Source organism: Arachis ipaensis, chromosome B07 (assembly GCF_000816755.2).
Source record: "Arachis ipaensis cultivar K30076 chromosome B07, Araip1.1, whole genome shotgun sequence".
Lineage (NCBI taxonomy): Eukaryota > Viridiplantae > Streptophyta > Magnoliopsida > Fabales > Fabaceae > Arachis > Arachis ipaensis.
Genome location: NC_029791.2, coordinates 121,770,463 through 121,788,375, shown reverse-complemented (window position 1 = coordinate 121,788,375; position 17,913 = coordinate 121,770,463). Strand labels below are relative to the sequence as shown.

At 35.0% G+C, this 17,913-nt stretch overlaps 2 protein-coding genes and 2 long non-coding RNA genes across 9 annotated transcripts; 3 read left to right on the top strand and 1 right to left on the bottom strand.

The window, feature by feature from the left end:
• Positions 1,160-3,577, top strand: LOC107606173. The gene is made up of 6 exons (XM_016308176.2): positions 1,160-1,600; positions 1,682-1,948; positions 2,421-2,575; positions 2,810-2,915; positions 2,992-3,114; positions 3,214-3,577. Exons 1-6 carry the CDS (start codon positions 1,409-1,411, stop codon positions 3,349-3,351), a joined length of 981 nt encoding a protein of 326 aa, XP_016163662.1. The 5' UTR covers positions 1,160-1,408; the 3' UTR covers positions 3,352-3,577.
• Positions 4,921-5,466, bottom strand: LOC110264417. Its single transcript, XR_002350575.1, has 3 exons — positions 5,401-5,466; positions 5,180-5,298; positions 4,921-5,051 (listed from the first exon to the last, which is right to left on the bottom strand). It is a non-coding gene; the product is annotated as an uncharacterized LOC110264417 (long non-coding RNA).
• On the top strand, positions 9,566-10,579 carry LOC110264416. The gene is made up of 3 exons (XR_002350574.1): positions 9,566-9,854; positions 10,063-10,233; positions 10,361-10,579. It is a non-coding gene; the product is annotated as an uncharacterized LOC110264416 (long non-coding RNA).
• On the top strand, positions 13,389-16,029 carry LOC107606172 (28 kDa ribonucleoprotein, chloroplastic). 6 transcript variants are annotated; one of them, XR_001612634.2, is made up of 6 exons: positions 13,389-13,835; positions 13,930-14,028; positions 14,807-15,091; positions 15,244-15,403; positions 15,503-15,723; positions 15,760-16,029. XR_001612634.2 is itself a non-coding variant. In XM_016308174.2 (5 exons), the coding sequence occupies exons 1-4, from the start codon at positions 13,458-13,460 to the stop codon at positions 15,370-15,372; spliced, it is 891 nt and encodes a 296-aa protein (XP_016163660.1). In that variant the 5' UTR covers positions 13,389-13,457; the 3' UTR covers positions 15,373-15,403; positions 15,503-16,029. The 6 variants fall into 6 exon arrangements, 3 of the variants coding, with proteins under 3 accessions (XP_016163660.1, XP_016163661.1, XP_016163659.1); XR_001612635.2 differs by having other exon boundaries at positions 15,244-15,413; XR_001612633.2 differs by having other exon boundaries at positions 15,244-15,723.

The window sequence follows — 17,913 nt, the reverse complement described above, 5'->3', positions numbered from 1 at the left end:
TACAATTTATCTTTTATTTTATTATATTGTTATTCTAATTGCAACTAGTTTGGCAACAGTAGTGATAATAAATTTCTATATTGTCTTGATCATTTTGAACCTTCGAGGGTCCCATATATATATAGTTGCTGAATCCTGACGTCTTTATGTTTAATTTTCCATTTGCAACACAAAATTGCTAGCTTGTTGAGATGAGAGTGTGGAATAATGATTTAAGCTTCCATTGGAAATTTGGAGGGTATATTTGCAAGACAGGAGTGACTGTCGAACTAAAAAGTATACCTAGGTAGGTTATTGTCGGAACGAGTAATAAAATTAAAATATAGTATTTGTCACGCATATATTTCTGCCATGTGTAATATGCGTTATTTAATTTAAGGAGTTTGCTAGATAAACAATAATTTATATAAATAATAGATTCTAAAATTTGCCTAATAAAATAAAAATACACTATATTATTAAATTATTCACCTAAATCTTAATATTAGAATAGTTATCTGTACACCTAATAAATTAAATATCTAATATATCTATTGTTCATATTATTTAATATTTTTATTGTCTATATATACTTTTCTTTAATTTAATAATTTCTCATGACGCTCTATATATTATGTGGGCTGTGACAGGAAGATTCCTTTACTTTAAGGTGGTTACTTGTACAACTTTTATTATGACGACTAACATTGAAAATTTTTCTCTAACGAAATGATGAATATTCTAAATCATTAAAAGGTTGAAGAATCTTAGAACAGCTTCCAAGGAGTAGCTAGTATCATATCTTAAAAGAGATATCATTAAATTAATTGTTAGTAATATCTATGGAAAATTTTGGAAAATTGGTCGGACTCAGGAGGGAGAGCGCTCTTCAAAGTTTTTATTGTTATATATCTATAATTGGGCCTTTAAAAAAGTGGCAAGCACAATAATGAAGAGTGGAATAGATGGCCCATTTTGTCCATGAACCCATGAGAGCCCACCAAAAAAGAAAATTCACCTTTCAAGTTAGTCAGACGAATTTAAATTCTTTAAATTTTATATTTTTATTTAAAAAATTAAAGTGTAATTTCTTATTTTTTGAATATTTTTTTATTTAAAGTAAAATCCAAAATTTTAAAAAATTAAATCCTAGCCAGCGATATAAAAAAAGTGGTCCCAACGGCTAGAATTTTCAATTTGAATGGAGTGAGAGAAACAATGTCAGAGATAGAAAGAGTTTGATTCTCCGATCACACCCAAGGGTTGTTGCTTTTTCAACATCAGTTTCTTCAACGTCTCTTTGAAAGTTCGTCTCTCACATTGAGAGAAACCCTAGAATTTGGGGCTTTGGTGTTCTTCGTTCTTCTCCTTTCTATTCTCTCGTTTGAATCATCGGCACACTGATTTTCAAATTCCAGAAAGAAGAAGAATGGATCTTCCGCGAGAGGTAGATGATTACATCAAAGAAACCATAGATGATTTCTTGGGTCTACCGATTTCGTCGAAAACCCTAGTAACAAAGCTCCGAGCATCGCGAGAGTCTGAACGGCGACTCCAAGAACAGAACCTTTATCTTCTCTCCAAATTGAAGCAGAAAGACGAACTCGTCGAACGAACTAAGGTTTCACTTTCATTATCTTCTCTCCAAATAAAATAAGTTTTACTGTTTTCTATTTTTTACTTATTTCTTGGTTTGGAGCAGTGTGAATCGAGTATGAATGCTCAAGCCCTGAAGAAGTTCGTTGAGGAGAATCAGAGGTTGGCCATGGAGTGTGAGAATTTGCTGGCCAAATGCCAGAATTTGGAGAATGAGTGTGTACTGTTTGAGCACGACAGAGAGGCGTTGATGGAATTTGGGAACGATGCCGATGGAAGGGCGAGGGAGGCTCAGTCACGTGTCCTAGATTTAGAGCGGGAGCTGCTGTTGTTGCAGGAAGAATTTAGGAAATACAAGACTTACCATGAATTGGTACTTAATACTTTTCTCTTCTATATATATATATATATAGAATTTTTTTGTTGAATCTGTCAGCCATTGGTATGCTTTTTTCCTTCTAACAATCCTAATCAAGAAAATATTTTAATGCTAATTAACGGGACTGTAGGGGATTTCAGTGCTGAACAACATTTTTTTCTTTCAATCATAGCAGCTGTGACTTTATGAGATGTGAGTATAATTGTGTGTATGGTTCCTTAAATTTCTGATGTGGTTGGTGGCTAGATGATCATTCATTCATAGTTGGGTTGCTGCAATGATACAATCTTGTGATCAATGTGCTTTATCAGTGTGTTATACAACCTATGTGTACTAGTCAATCTTACTGTAAATCAGTTAATTTTCTTGTTCTTAAATGGTGAAACTCTAGTACCTTCTGCAAATTGCTAGTTCTAGTTCCTTTGGTTGGCAATGTTAACCCTGTATATTTGCTTTTCCCATGAAGGCTGATACTTCTTCTACATTCACACTTGAGGAAGAGAATCTACTTGACTCTCTTTTTGCAACTATTAGTAGTGGAGATGATTACTGTACATACACATTTTTGGAAGCAAATTCTAAGGATGAATACTGTAAGAAGTTGCTGACTATGTGGGACTGGTGAGCCCCAAACCTCTACACATTCTTCTCTGATATGTGTTCCCTTTTTTTTTCTCATAATTCTTTAGTCATTAATCTCTGTAGCCAGTTTTAACTGTTATATCGTGGCTCGTTCTAGTAATACATGCAGCATAAATAGTATTGGAATATTGGACTCACATACTGTTGAAGTTATCTTTTCATTTTTGCAAATTCAGTTTTTTGAGCTTGATTTTTTTACTATGGATTTGGTAGCTTAAAGCCCTCAACCCAGAAAGTTTTGTCACTAGTTGCCAAAGTCAAATCACTTGAGAAAGATAAGGAGCATCTGACAACCAATCTTCTCAAAGCTGAGGAGGAGGTAATGATTGGTTGACCTTTTGTAATTGTTGGATGTTTATCATTCATTAGTATCTAACCTAGCTTTGTATGCACAGGTCAAATTACTTTTTAATGAAAATAACACCTTGGAGAAAGAGAACAAAGTGCTATTGAAGTATTACAAGGAAAGAAACCATCCAAGTTCTGGTGAGAAACATACCAGCAGTGCATCTGCAAAGGTAATACATTAATAAATTCAGTCTTATTCATTTTCACTATACTTGTGATATGCACTATATGATTGACCTAATTATCTCTCTTTTAACTCTTGTTTTCAGTCAAACAAGAGGAAGTCTAGTCCCAGAACAAGTAACCCGATAGACAGGAAGCTTGATTTTGATGATATAGATTCAACACGACAACCATTGTCGCCCTTGCGAATGAACTCGCCAGATTGTAGAATGCATAAGAAATAACAAAATAGACCATTGTAGTGATTTGCCAGTTGTATGTGTCGGTCTTGGGTTTGGTATGTAATACTAATAGTCACTATGCAGGCGGGGAGAAAGATTTCTTTCATTCTTGCCATTGAAGTTTTAAAAAGGAATTTACTAACATAATTGGTCAGAGAAAAGAAAGCATGAAAATATTTTATTGCTTCTCTTGGAAAGCTAAGTGGACTATTCGTTGTGTTAAAAAAAATGACTTCTCTCTTAATATTACTATTTTTTATCACATTTTTATAAAATAAGTACTTTTAGAACTAAAAATTCAAATACAAAATAACTTATTTATAAGTTACTTTTAATATAGTTATTTATTGTTTAACCTATTTTTTCAAAAGGAGTTTAATTAAGTTGTTTATCCAACCTGAGTCTTAGTCAAATATGTCATCTAAAAATTCTCAATTAACAATTTTATGACATGCACGTGAGTTTTTGTCATATATATATATATAGAGAGAGAGAGAACTAATTAATTATTAGTAGTGTGAAGACATTAAATTGTACAGTAATTAAACTTTTAGAAATAAAAATCTAAATATAAAATAACTTATTTATAAGTTACTTTTAATAGAACCATTTATTGTTGGTGGCTACTCCAATGAAGATTTTATCATTGTCACCATGTGAAGATATTTCATTTTAACCATTGGATGATAAATTGTGGGCTTGATTTTCAGGGCTTGATTTTCATATGTTATAAAAGTGGGACTTTTATTTAAAGTGTGGCCAAACAAATAAATTACACTTTTTAAACAAAGATCATCATAAAAAGATGTTTTTGACATTTTCATTGGAATAGTTGCCTTTGTTGTTTAAGCTATTTTTTTAAAAGAAGTTTAATTAAAATGTTTATCCAAATTGGGTCAGTATTTTCATTCTTGCTTATGTTGTGGTTGTTTTGGTACTTTTGTCAGTTGAGTTAATGTTGACGTTGCATTTTTTATGTGTGTGTTTTGATTGTTTTATGCAAAAAAACAGCAAAACCTTATGCTTGCCCTTAATTATTAGTCTACCTAGCATTACCCTTTCTATTTATACGTGTTTTAGTATGAAAATGCGAGACTTGTATTGTGACAGGAGCATGAGAAGGAATTTTTACTTAAAGACTTGACAGTAGAAAATCTGGTTGGCGGCGATAGAAGATTAGGTGAGAGGTTTGTTCAAAGAGAGTGTATAGAATTCTAATGGCTGGTTTCTTTTCGCGTCAATCATAAAGCGTAATAGAGCTTTCTAATCTTTTGGGTAATGCTAGGTAGACAAAAAATACAGCCAGAACTTGCCTTATTTAGCATTAATTAATTGTCGCAACAATTAATGAATGCTAAATAAGGCAAGTTATGGTTGTTTTTGGCTGATTTTCTTTGATTACTAAACATTTCCAAAATAAAAAAAGGACAACAAACGAAACATACTGATTTGCTTGGATCCATAAAAACGCTTAACAAGGACTTCCAAAGCTTTTAAGTTTTAACCTATTCATAGAAGCCAAAGTGATGAACATGATAATATAACTGAATGATTATCATGTAGTTACTAAGATGAGGTTCTTAGCACTGTAAAAAGATGTAAAAATCACTCACCACAACGATTTCTTTATTACATTACGATCAACATTGTCCTTTGGAACAAAGGCTCCATTTGCACTCACAGATAATCGAGTTAACTTCTTTCTGCAGTTAAATCAACAAATAACCAGCATTTTAATTCCTCTTTTTTTGGGGGGTGTTTGGGGTGGAAAAGAAGAAGGGGTGCGTGTAACTGTATTTCTAAAGAACAATAGGATAAACTGATAAAGCACCTAAATTGACAAGATGCCAGGCTGCCTGTCAAGCCAACAACATGTTCAGCCAGTTCAACCTCATCCACACACTGCCTGGAATGAACTTTGGTGAAATGAGTTGCTAATTTTGCAAGCACCTCCAAGGTAATTTAACACAAAAAATGTAGATGTTCAAACAAGGATCATTGGTGAAGATTCAAAATAAGACTTTATTTCTGGTGAAAGGTCAGTTCCTCAACCTCCTCAACAGGCGGACGCCACCAACTGCTATATTTATCAGGATTCTTGTACTTTTTCTGTTCCCTAAAAGATCATGCAATCAATGTTATTGGGTGCCAGAGTAATAGGACAAACAGAATAATGCAACTAAAATTTAAAGATGAGAAAGGGGATGAAACTGATCACAATAATTTATCTGTAGACAATTTTAAAAATATTATGACTATGTGAAAAATTACAAATTTTTAATTATAAGAAAAAAATTATAACACACTTTTATATGTGTATAAAATAACACATGCACTCACTAAAAATGTATTACACTCACCAATTCACTTTAGTTACACACACTCACCTTCTGACAAATACACACACCTCACTATTATACACACACACACACTCTTTTATACTTGTTGCTCACTCGTTTTTATTCTTAATTCTTGTGCACACACAATAATTTATTCTTAAATATGGGGACAATAATACATCCTTCTTTCATACCTCTACCATCCAAAAAAGAGATAGAAATATGATAGAGAAATTAAAGGATTCTACAGAAAATTGGGTGCGTGGGAAAAGGGATATTCTCAAGCTTGTAGCAGGTCACTTTCAGAATCTTTTTAAAGTTTCAGAGAATTTAGATATGAATATTTGCATAAGCCATATTCCTGTTAAATTGACTGAGGATATGAATGGGGAGCTCATGGAGGAGGTTACTAATAAGAAAATCAAAGAGACTACTTTCAGTCTGGAAAGTCTTAAGGCACCAGGACCAAACGGTCTAAATAGTCTCTTCTTTCAAAAGTACTGGACAACTATTGTTAAAGAGGTATGTGATGTTGTTAAGAGTTTTTTTATGACGGGAATTTACCAAGCAGCTTTGGGAAAACTTTTATAGTTTTGGTTCCTAAGACTAATCACTCAGAAACTCTTAATCAGCTTAAGCCGATTAGTTGCTGCAACTTTATTTATAAATTATTTCTAGGGTGTTGGTTATTAGGCTTAGAAAAATAATAAATAAGATCATATCCCCTATTCAAAGTGCTTTTGTGGGAGGACGCCTGATTCAAGATAACTTGGTAATAGTGGAGGAAATGTTCCATGATTTGAATAGAAAAGGGACGAATGCTTTCAAGAACTTAGCCATTAAGATTGATATGAATAAAGCTTATGATAGGATGGAGTGGTCATTCCTAGAAGCAACTCTAAGGACATTTGGGTTTAACCCGCATTGGATAAGATTAAGATTAATGGACTTTTGTCGACGACCATTGAGCCGCAGAGGGGACTTAGGCAGGAGGATCCCCTATCGCCGTACCTTTTTATCATAGCGGCTGAGGTTTTCACCATCCTTATGGATAAGGCTAGAGAAGAGGACAGAATTTCGGGAGTTAAAATCGTCCCTACTGCACCAGCTATTTCACACCTCCTTTTTGCGGATGATTGTATAATTTTTTCAAAAGATAGTGAGGAGGAAATTTATCAGCTCGTTACTATTTTGAACATGTACACCGAAGCCTCAGGACAGAGAATTAACTTGGACAAGTTTGGGATCACGTTTGGAAACCAGATTCCTATTAGGAATAGAGTAGAAATAGAAGAGATTTTGGGTTTGTCAGCTTAGGATAAACCAGGTAAGTATCTTGAGTTTTTGGCTCACTAGGGAAGATCAAAGAATAGAGCTCTCAGTTGGATTGAGGACAGAGTGGTGGATAAGCTAGGAGGTTGGAAACAAAAACTCCTTAATCAATCTGGGAAGGAGGTCCTCATCAAATCAATAGTTCAAGACTGCCTATACTATGAATGTGGTTCTTTTTCCTAAAGGGTTTTGTCAACGGCTTAGTAAGAGAATAGCCAAATTTTGGTGGGCGTCTTCAGGTAAGGAAAGAGGTATCCATTGGAAGAGTTGGGATAAGATATGTGCCAGTAAAAAGGATGGAGATATTGGGTTTAAAGATTTATATAGTCAGAATATAGCACATTTGGCAAAACAAGCGTGGAGAATTTTGGAAAATCCTAAAGCAATTTGGGTTCAGGTACTAAAAGCTATTTACTTTCCAAAGGAGGATTTTGAAGATGCTAAGGCAGGAAGGGCAGCATCATGGATGTGAAAAAGTATTGTACATAGTAGGGATTTTCTTTTGAGAAATAGAAGATGGTTGACAGGGAATGGAGAGAGAGCTAGAATCCTGGAAGATAAGTGGATAATGAACATGGATAAGAATCTTGTGGTTAGAAATCTTGATATTAAGTTTGTGAAGGATCTAGTTGTTGAGGGAGAGGGGTGGAATATGGATAAGTTAAAGATGTATTTTGATGGAACTTCGGTCGATAAAATCATTAGAACCCCAGTAAGTATTTTTGGAAGGGAGGATAGATTTAGCTGGCCTTTCAGAATGGATGGCAATTACACTATCAAGACGGGATATCATGTTGCTAGGAATGAAAGGAGCTTCGGTAATAATAATAGCCCATCTACCAATGAAGACTTAAAGTATTTGTGGCAGGAGATTTAGAAATTAAGAGTTCCTCAAAAAATCATAACCTTTTTATGGCGAGCTTCGCATAACATATTACCTGTTTTTGGAAATCTTTTTAATAAAAGAATAACTATATGTCCTATTTGTTTGCAGGAATCAGAGACCACTGAGCATGCTTTGCTGCTATGTCCCTGGACAAGGGCAGCTTGGTATGGAGCCCAAATTCAATGCTACCCTACGACGCTAACAGTTTTTTCTTTTAGAAAGTGGATGATGGATCTTCTAGGAAAAATGAAGCTGAATACAGGGGCTAACTATGATCTTTGCAGCAGTAAGGTTGGTTTTCTAGTTTGGGAGGTGTGAAAAGCAAGAAAGCAGTATATCAGAAGACTAATCCTAATCCTATAACGGTGATTTGCAAAGCTAAACTAATGGAACTAGAATTTGCAGAAATGACAGAGGAACCAACAAAGAATTCAACTAATGCAAGAAGAACAGGCAGCAGGATTACCTGGAGACCGCCACTGGTAGGATGGATCAAATGCAATGTTGATGCAGCGTTTGTTGAAGCACACTCTGCAGGAGCTACTACAGTGGTATTTAGAGACCATAACGAAACCCTTCTCTCAGGAATTAACTCCACAATAGTCGCCACTTCGCCATTAGCTGCGGAGGCATTAGCGGTTAGGGCAGCTTTAATTATGTCACAAAATTTTCAAATGGAGAAAGTTATCATAGATTCAGATAATCAAATACTCATTTAGCACTAAAATCACATGCATCAATTGCAGAAATTCAAGTTATACTAGAAGACATATTGTATTTAGTAAGAGGCATTCCAAATTGTGGCTTCACTTGGGTGCCCAGAGAAGCAAACTCATTAGCGCATGAAGTGGTGAAGTTCACAGGTCAGGTACTCTCCACTAGAATTGGATCATGTTTAAGCCATTGTCCATCAGAAACATTCTCCGAAAGGATCATTTTGCCATCTCAAGATTGGCAAACAGATCGTGACTGACGACAGAAGCTATTTGGGAGCTGAGGAGTTCTAATTAGGTTGCTGTGGAGGACAACTCGATGCTCTAGGTCACAGTGCGGATAACAGAGGCAAAGCTTGGAGATGAGGTAGAGGGGGCTAGGAGGGTTGCTGCATTGATGGAGGAGTTTGCAAAGGTGGGCTCATTGACATTAATCTAGGGTTTTGAGATTGTGTTATTGGTAGAATGACGAGGTTGTGTCTGATGCATGTGCGGACAACTACACCGAAGGGAATGAACGCAACTGGAAGGATGTGATGAGGCGTTGTAGACGAAGTGACTGCGGTTAAAGAGACGGTGAGTTAACAAGATGTGCACTGCCGCTGCTGGAAGACGGGGGGTTGTCGATGACGGCGTTGAAGATGCAGTATGGCTGGTGCTAAGAAGACGAGACTGTTGGGGTGATGGACTAGAGACGAACGACCTTCAACGATGTCACTAGTGCTTCAAGTTCCGTTCACTGCGTCACAATGCTGAAGTGTTGAAGCTGCTGCGATGGCCACCAAGTCTCTCGCGCAAAGGGGGTGGGGAGCGTGGGTGGGTTTTGGGTCTTTTTTTTTTTTGGTCTTGGGCTAAGCCCTTCAACCTTACCCAAACCCAACAACCCACCCACCCCAAATCCAAATCCCCTTTTTTACATAGATAGTTAGACTTTAATAACTTAATTCCTGTGGAAGTTGAAAGTAGTGAAGTTGAAAAACAATGCACCCATGACCTCCTTTTCATACCGGTCTTCTTCTCTTCAACATCTTCTTTTTTTTTTCTTTTTTTTTTTGAGATCTGAATTCGATGCTTGGATGATTGTGCCGGTTTGTTCAGGTCTCCTCCGCTGGCAGCGCCCTTGATAGAAGCTCTGTTGCAAAGGGTGAAGGAACCCACAATTTCTCACTGGGAGTTCCTCTCTACTAAATTGCTCGATTCCGATGTATAATCCTTGTTTCGGATTAAGCTTGAAAGGTAAGTTGATTGTCTTTCTCGTTTTTCTTGCCGTATTTCTGTCTTTTTTAATTTTGTACCAGTTTGTGACTGTCTTCTGGTTTAAACACATGTTGCTCCTCTGTCCGCTACCCCCCTCCGGTTCCTTCCCTGACTTCAATGACCACCTGATTGGGTACTGTTAAAACCCGGTTTTTATTTTGCTCGATTGCACCTTCGTGATGTATAGGTCTTCCTCCAATTCTTCTAACTTTCTCTGCTTCTCTTCTCAATTGGGTTTCAATTATCACTGGTAATCTCACTGACCAATTGCTTGAAAGTGTACCTGCTGCTCTTTGTGTTGCTATGAGATGCGCTAAATGATTTCCCTCCCTTGGAGTCCAGATTATCCCGGCATCTGGTAAATCTTTCAAAAGATGTACTATGTCCTTTAAATAAGCTAGTATTTCGCCTATATGAGATTTTGACTTTATTGATTGTATTAATTTTAAATTATCTGACTCTAGTAAAACTTTTTTCAACTGCAGATTTTTTGCCATTATCAATGCTTCCCTGAGTGCTAATGCTTCAGCTTCAAGACTGGAGAAAGCCTTGATTTCTGTTGCTGATCTTGTGATAAATTTTCCTTGCCAATCTCTAAGAACTGTTGCAGTTGCTCCCTTCTTATTAGATTTTCTGAAGCTTGCATCCATATTGATTTTCAACCAATCATTTGGTGGAGCCCTCCAGGTAACGTTTCTCATCCTCCTATTTTCTGCTCTTTTGTGCTTCATTTTTACCTGTTCGATTGCCGATAAAAATTTAATTTGCATTACCTTTGCTGCTTGAATTGTTCTGTTTGGACTGATTTCTTTTCCTTGAAAAATATGATTATTCCTTTGTTTCCAAATAGCCCAGCACATGAATCCTAAACTTCCTATCCGTTGTTCCTGCATTTCTCTGCCTTCCTGTTTTATTTTGTTGATTATTTTCAGCATCCATTGAGCAAATGTTCGAATTGAATTATTCACCGGTATTGCCTGAATTTGTGCTCTGAACTAAGTAGGTCTTGTCCATGGACATAATAGGATAGCATGCTCCACTGATTCTTCACCATCCCTGCATATCCTCCATATTGGACTGTTAGTAATTTTTCTTTTTCAAAGATTATAATTAACTGCAATAATATTGTGTGAGGCCTTCCATAAGAACAGCTTTATTTTATTTGGTATTTGCATCTTTCATATCTCACTCCATATTTTCTTTATATTATCACTAGAAGATGTTCAATTATCCTCACCAACTCTCTCTTCATATTTGGTAATGTAATATCCTGATTTTATAGTATAATTTTCATCTAATCTGTGTGGCCAGAAGAAGCCATCTTCCTTATTGAAGAGACTTATAGGTATGCTTAGGATCTTTTCTTTTATATTAGGGGGAAACACCTGTCGTAATAACTCTTCATTTCATCCTCCCCCTTTCACCAATAAGTCTTTAACCAATGATATTCTATCATCCCGGTAAATCTTTAAACTCCCACATTCAATAATCTAATTGTCTTTTCATATATCAATATTACTTCCATCTCCAATGCTCCATCTTCCATTCCTTCTAATAAAGTCTGTTCCTTCCACTAAATTTCTCAAAACCCAAGAGTCTCCATTTTTTGCCTTTGCCTCCCAAAAATTTTCATCCAAAAAATATATTTCTTTTAAATTTTTTGCCCATATTGCCTCAGGATTCTTTACAAGTCTCCAAGCCTACTTAGCCAAATATGCCATATTTTAATTCTCTAAATTTTTGAATCCCATCCCTCCATCCTTCTTACTATTAGTCATTCTTTTTCAACATATCCAATGTGTTCCTCTTTCTTTCCCTGATCCATCCCACCAAATTTTTGCTATTTTGCTTTCTAATCTCTTGCAAAAACTCTTTGGCAGCTTTACCACATTCATGACGTATGACGGTATAACTTGAATCACTGCTTTAATTAGGATTTCTTTCCCAACTTGATTAAGGAGTTTCTCTTTCCATCCCTCAATTTTCTTATTAACCTTTTCCTCTATTCATTCTAGCGCTTTTATCTTAGATCTTCCCCATTTCGCAAGTAGGCCCAAATATTTTTCTGGATTATCCCAAGTAGATATTCCAAGAATTTCTTCAATCTGTACTCTTATATTTATAGAAACTTGATTCCCAAATATTATTCCAGATTTATCCAAATTTATTCTTTGACCGGAGGCTTCTGTGTAAGCATTTAAGATTTGAATAAGTTGATACATATCCTCTTCTCTAGCTTTCGAGAAAATGATGCAATCATCAGCAAACAAAAGACGGGTTAAATTCGAAACATTTGGAGATAATTTCATACCAGTAATATCTCCTTCTCTCTCTGCTTTATTTATCAAGATAGTAAATACTTCAGCTGCAATAATGAACAAATAGGGTAAAAGCAGATCCCCTTACCTTAAACCCCTCTGTGGTTTAGTTTTTTTTGTTAGTTTTCCATTCACTTTAAACCTGTAATTAGCTCCTGTAACACAACTCATAATCATCTTCACCCATTTTTAACAAAATCCAAAGGTCTTTAATACCTCTTTCAAAAAGTCTCATTCAAGCCTATCATATGCCTTATTCATATCCAATTTTATTGCTAAATCCTCCATCCCCTCTCTTCCTTTTTTTATAATTTTATGAAACGCTTCTTGGACAATAACGATATTATCCTATATCATTCTCCCTCCCACAAAAGCACTTTGAATTGGGGACACAATAATATCCAAAATCCTTTTTAGCCTGATTACTAAAATCCTATATATTATCTTATAAATAAAATTGCAACAACTTATCGGTCTGAGATGATTCAAATTTTTTGGATTATCCACCTTAGGTATGAGAATCACTGTGATTTCATTAATATCTTCTGGAATTGTCCCATCTTACACCACTGCTAAAACATCCTTTTGAATAATATGCCAATATTTCTGATAAAATAAACCATTTAAACCATCTGGTCCTGGGGCCTTTAAGCTTCTCATGCTAAACACGGCCTCCTTAATTTCTTGCATATTTATCTCCTTGTTTAGTTCTTCATTCATATCATCTGTAACCTTTCTTGGTATTCCTTTAATGCACTTTTCAAAATTTCTTCTTCCCACCGTAGTGAACAGCTCTCTAAAGTGATTTTCGATTAAATTTAAAATATTTGTTTCTCTATGAATCCATTCTCCTGTTCTTCAACCTTTCAACTCTATTTCTATCCCTTCTCTGAATGGTTGTAGCATGAAAAAATGCCGTGTTTTTATCTTCCCATCTCAGCTATTTAAACCTAGACCTTTGTCTCCAATATTTTTCCTCTCTTTTTGTTTGGGGAATGGATCTTCTGTTCTAGATCCGGGCTAGGCTGTTGGTCCGAGTCCCCATCCAAAAAAAAAATGAGGTTATTCATAATAATGATATATAAGATATACAGTATTCAAGAATTTGAAAAAAATAAAAGACAACAAAAAAATAATTCAACAATATAAAATTTTATTTTGGATTTTGTAATTGTGAAGCATTGTGAGCAAATAAAAATGATGGTTGGGAAAAAGCAAAACCCCTTATCTTTCCAGTTTCCCTGGCATTGGTGAGTGAGTAGTAATGGCGCTACTCTCTAGTCTTTGCATTCCTTCAACGACTCACCTCTCTACGCACAACCATTCTTTCTCATCATCCTCCAACATTCACATCCATTCCATCACCACCATCAATCCATTCTCTTCCTTTCAACCCCTGCAATTATCACTTCCTCATCACACCCCAACACTCCTCACAACCAAACAAAACCCTAATTTCACTCTCAGATTTTCCCAACAGGCTCAGGCTGAGGCTGAAGCAGCACCTAGTGTCTCCACCGACGAACATGCAGCGCAAGAGGTTTCCCAGACGAGGTTGCTCGCCCAGAACGTGCCATGGACAAGCACCCCTGAAGACATTCGTTCTTTGTTCGAGAGATATGGAAAAGTGCTCCAAGTTGAGGTTTGATTTCTTCTCCCTTTTCTCTATTTAGGGTGTGATGGAGGAGTGTTTTATGCTTATTTTTATGGTGTGTGTGTGTGTTGTGTTCTTTAAGCTCTCAATGTATAACAAGACGAAGAACAGGGGTTTGGCATTTGTGGAAATGAGTTCACCAGAAGAGGCTCGTGCCGCTCTCCAGAATCTCGAATCGTATGTAAGCAGCTGCTATGCCCTTTACACTCTTCTCTTTTCAAATTTTTATTGTTTGGTTTGGTAATGTTTTTCCATGAACCAGAGTTAGATACAGTTCATTTCGTTTAAGCTATGATTTGGTTGAAAATTTCAGATACAGAAATGTTTGTGTGGCTAATTATTATGAAACTCATTTGTGCTTATCATCATAGGGTTATTATGGTTATGGAGTGGTAAGTTAAAGAAAAATAAGTATTCATATAGCCAAAAAAATTATCTAAACTGCTTTATATAATTAAAAAAAAACATTAAAAAAAGGTTTGCACTTTAGTATCAATAAAATATCAACATATTATAATCTATATAAAAAATTCTATACGCACACACACACATGTCCTTCTGTCTAACAAAAGTTGACATTAGCACGACCGTGTGTCCTGTTGTGTCGTGTCTCATGTCCGTGCTTCATAGCTATTACTACTCATTTAGTTTTGGTGGGATAAGATAACTAAATGACTTGCAGCCAGTGTTTGTTGGTTATGAAGATTGAAGGAGGGGAAGAAAGAGATTGGAAGGGCTTCAGGTGTTTAGTCTAGTTCATCTTACACTCCAATCCCTTCCCTTCCCTTTCCATTCCCCCTAAAACCAAAACTTACAAACACTTTGGTATGAGCAGGGAGTTCTTCAATTAACATAGTTTATGTTTAGTCATTGAATTTACTTTAGAATTTGCATTTGCTGTTTTATCTTTTAAGAGACCTTTACTTGATGTACGTTTCTTTTCTCTGATTACTGTTTAGGAGTTTGATGGCCGGATATTAAAACTCAATTACGCTCATATAAAGAAGAAGAAAACTCCACCACCCGTGAAACCAAAGCCTGTGACATTTAACTTGTTTGTTGCAAACTTGCACTATGAAGCAAGGTCTAAAGATCTCAAGGAATTTTTTGATGATGGAAGTGGTAGCATTGTTTCTGCAGCAGTTATATTTCATGATAACCCTAGAAGGTCATCTGGCTATGGTTTTGTGGCCTTCAAATCCAAGAAACAAGCTGATTCAGCACTTAATGAGTTCCAAGGAAAGGTAACTCTCAAGGTTTTGTACTTCACTTTATTTACTTGAATTAGGATTCTGAATATTGGTAGTGCTCATTCTTGTGATTTTTTTTAGTTATCGTCTTGATTCTTGAACTCGTTTTAATTGGAGTGTTGTGGGAAATATTTGTTCTTATGCAGATCTTTATGGGAAGACCAATCAGGGTAGCTCGTGGTAGGCAATTTGTTAAAGAACGAGCAAAGGAGAGTGAAACATCCGAAGATACGGCTTCTGAGTTGAATGGTGAAGAAGCTGACAAGGCTGATTGATACCATGGTGTCCCTGCAAGATATCAATATTGTGAGTGATGGTATTCCCTTGTTTGCTCATTCTTTCAGCTCATGCTAAATCTTGATTGATTTAAAGTCGTTTACAAGTGGTTTACTTACACCTTTATAGACTAGAGGTTCAAGGGATACAAGAAACCAAGAGGTGTAAGCATATTCATGAATGGATTGTCATCGTAAATGAACGAGTCATTTGCATCTCTGTCGAATCAAGATATCTTCATTGCCCGATGTAAACATTTGTTGGAAATACCTTCAAACAGCAACAAACATATCAGTATTAGTGATACATTTTGCAATGCGTCCATTCTTTTGGTTATGAATGTGGTCTATGTAAACATTTCTTCTGTAACATTTGGGGAGACTCAGAAGAAGACTATTTAAAGAAGGGGAAGACAAAAACTCAGAACATAAATGTAGATTGACATGCTCAATATATAAATAAGTACATAGGTGTGTTCTGTGGCTTGCTGCTAATGCATCCCCTTCTACATTGAGATGTCAATGTGTCTAATTAATCATTATGTATTGCTTCTTCGTGAAGAATCTCACTCGAAGTTTCTTGTGCATTTTTGTGCTCTTCAGCATAGTTGTAAAAGCTATTATTTGTAGTATTATGTTATTCAGTTACTTAAAACCTTTTCTGGTTGCAAGTGCATTATATTTAACCTTTAATTATGATTGCTTTCCAGTACCATCCATTATATGTTATGCATTAAAATTTACAAAATTAGTAATAACATGGTATACACTCTGCAAAAGTGACACAAGGGATGAAATATATCTTCTTTTCCTTCATAAGTCTAGCCTAATCGTTTTGGGGATTCTGGGTGGTTGGGAAACAATCTAAGACATTGATCTGCTAGCAACTTCACTCTAGTATATGCAAAAACCATGTTATATGTGAAATTGGTTTTACCCTAAGCTTAATTTAATTTGGGGCTATGTAATGTTATGCTTCTATTCAAGCATTGTTTCCTTGACTGATGACTGTTCCCATGACATACATCTAGATTCTAGAACCACTGTAGTAGTTGGCCAGAAAGCAGGGGACCCAACAACCTCAACAATATAAACTTTATTCTCTGTTACACAAATGGAATGATATAATATATATGCTTTTTAATGAACAAGATGAGGCCTGGGCTGGTTGTTTCAATCGTGTTATTGTGTTTGGTATGCAGTTAGGATCAAATATTTCGTATGTCACATTTTTCCCTAAACTCCAAGGAAATTGCCGCGTTAGCCACATTTTTTCTCTGCTGTCTTCTATTTACTTACCTCTAAAGGGATCTTAGAAAAGGACTAAGCTTTTGCCAAATGATACTCGAACCTTTTCTCCACTTCCTCGGTCTTTCTCATAAATATTGTTATATTTGTATTTTGTTTTTTAAATATATATTATTTTACTCATAATGTGATTACTAGTTTTATGATTTTTTTATTTTTCCTCAAAATGGTTCACATCAAGGGAAGGAAGATCTCCTCCGTCCACGTACATGTTCAAAAGAAGATTAATGCATATTTTAAGGATAATAACAAAGAACTACGCAATTATATCCTTCATGCACATGACAATGTTTAGTTAATTATGAGTTAAACCACTATGGCACGGCAAATATTATTTGGAAAGTCGTTGATTCATGGTAAAGGATTCAATATTTTCTATTAAGAGCTACTTTCCTATATGCACCACAATGAGTAGGTTCTAAGTAATCATTCTTCATTATCATGATTCATGTTATGTAATTATGCATGATATTGAGGGACCCCAATACATACACCCTTTCCAACTATATAATCGGATAGAATAGTCTCACAATTAGAAACATGTGTTTTAAGTTGTATTATTTAGACTTACTTTTTCTTAGCCAAGTAACTTTTATAAGTGAACAAAACATGATTTGGATGTAATTATAACCAAACATTATCGTCACTTTATTGAAGAGAAACTCGTTCTTTTCTAGGTTTAAAATTTGGGAGTCACTCAAATAAAGACGTTGAAAACGTTTTTTTATGAAGATGTTTTTTAATAATTAAAATTTAACACATATAATCGATTAAATCGTGTTATTTTTGTCAAAATTAGGTTAAATAAATTGATCTGACTGAAAAATAGTTAATCAAATCTTAAACTGGTCTAAATTAATATTATTTTTTTTATAAAAAATGACTATAATACCCTATTATAAAAAATGACTAAAATAATTCTATTATATATATTAATTTTGAGAATCCTAAATTTCAGTCCTTTATTTTTCTATCATAGGGTTAGGATTTAGAATTTTTAAAAATATATATATATTTTAATCATTCTCTATAATATAATAAGAATATTATAGTCATTTTTTATAAAAAAAATAATATTAATTTAGATCAGTTCAAGATTTAATTCACTATTTTTTTGGTTAAATCAATTTGTCTAGCCTAATTTTGACAAAAATAACATGATTTAATTGATTATATATGTTAAATTTTAATTACTAAAAAACATCTTTAAAAAAAGACGTTTTAGGCGTCTTT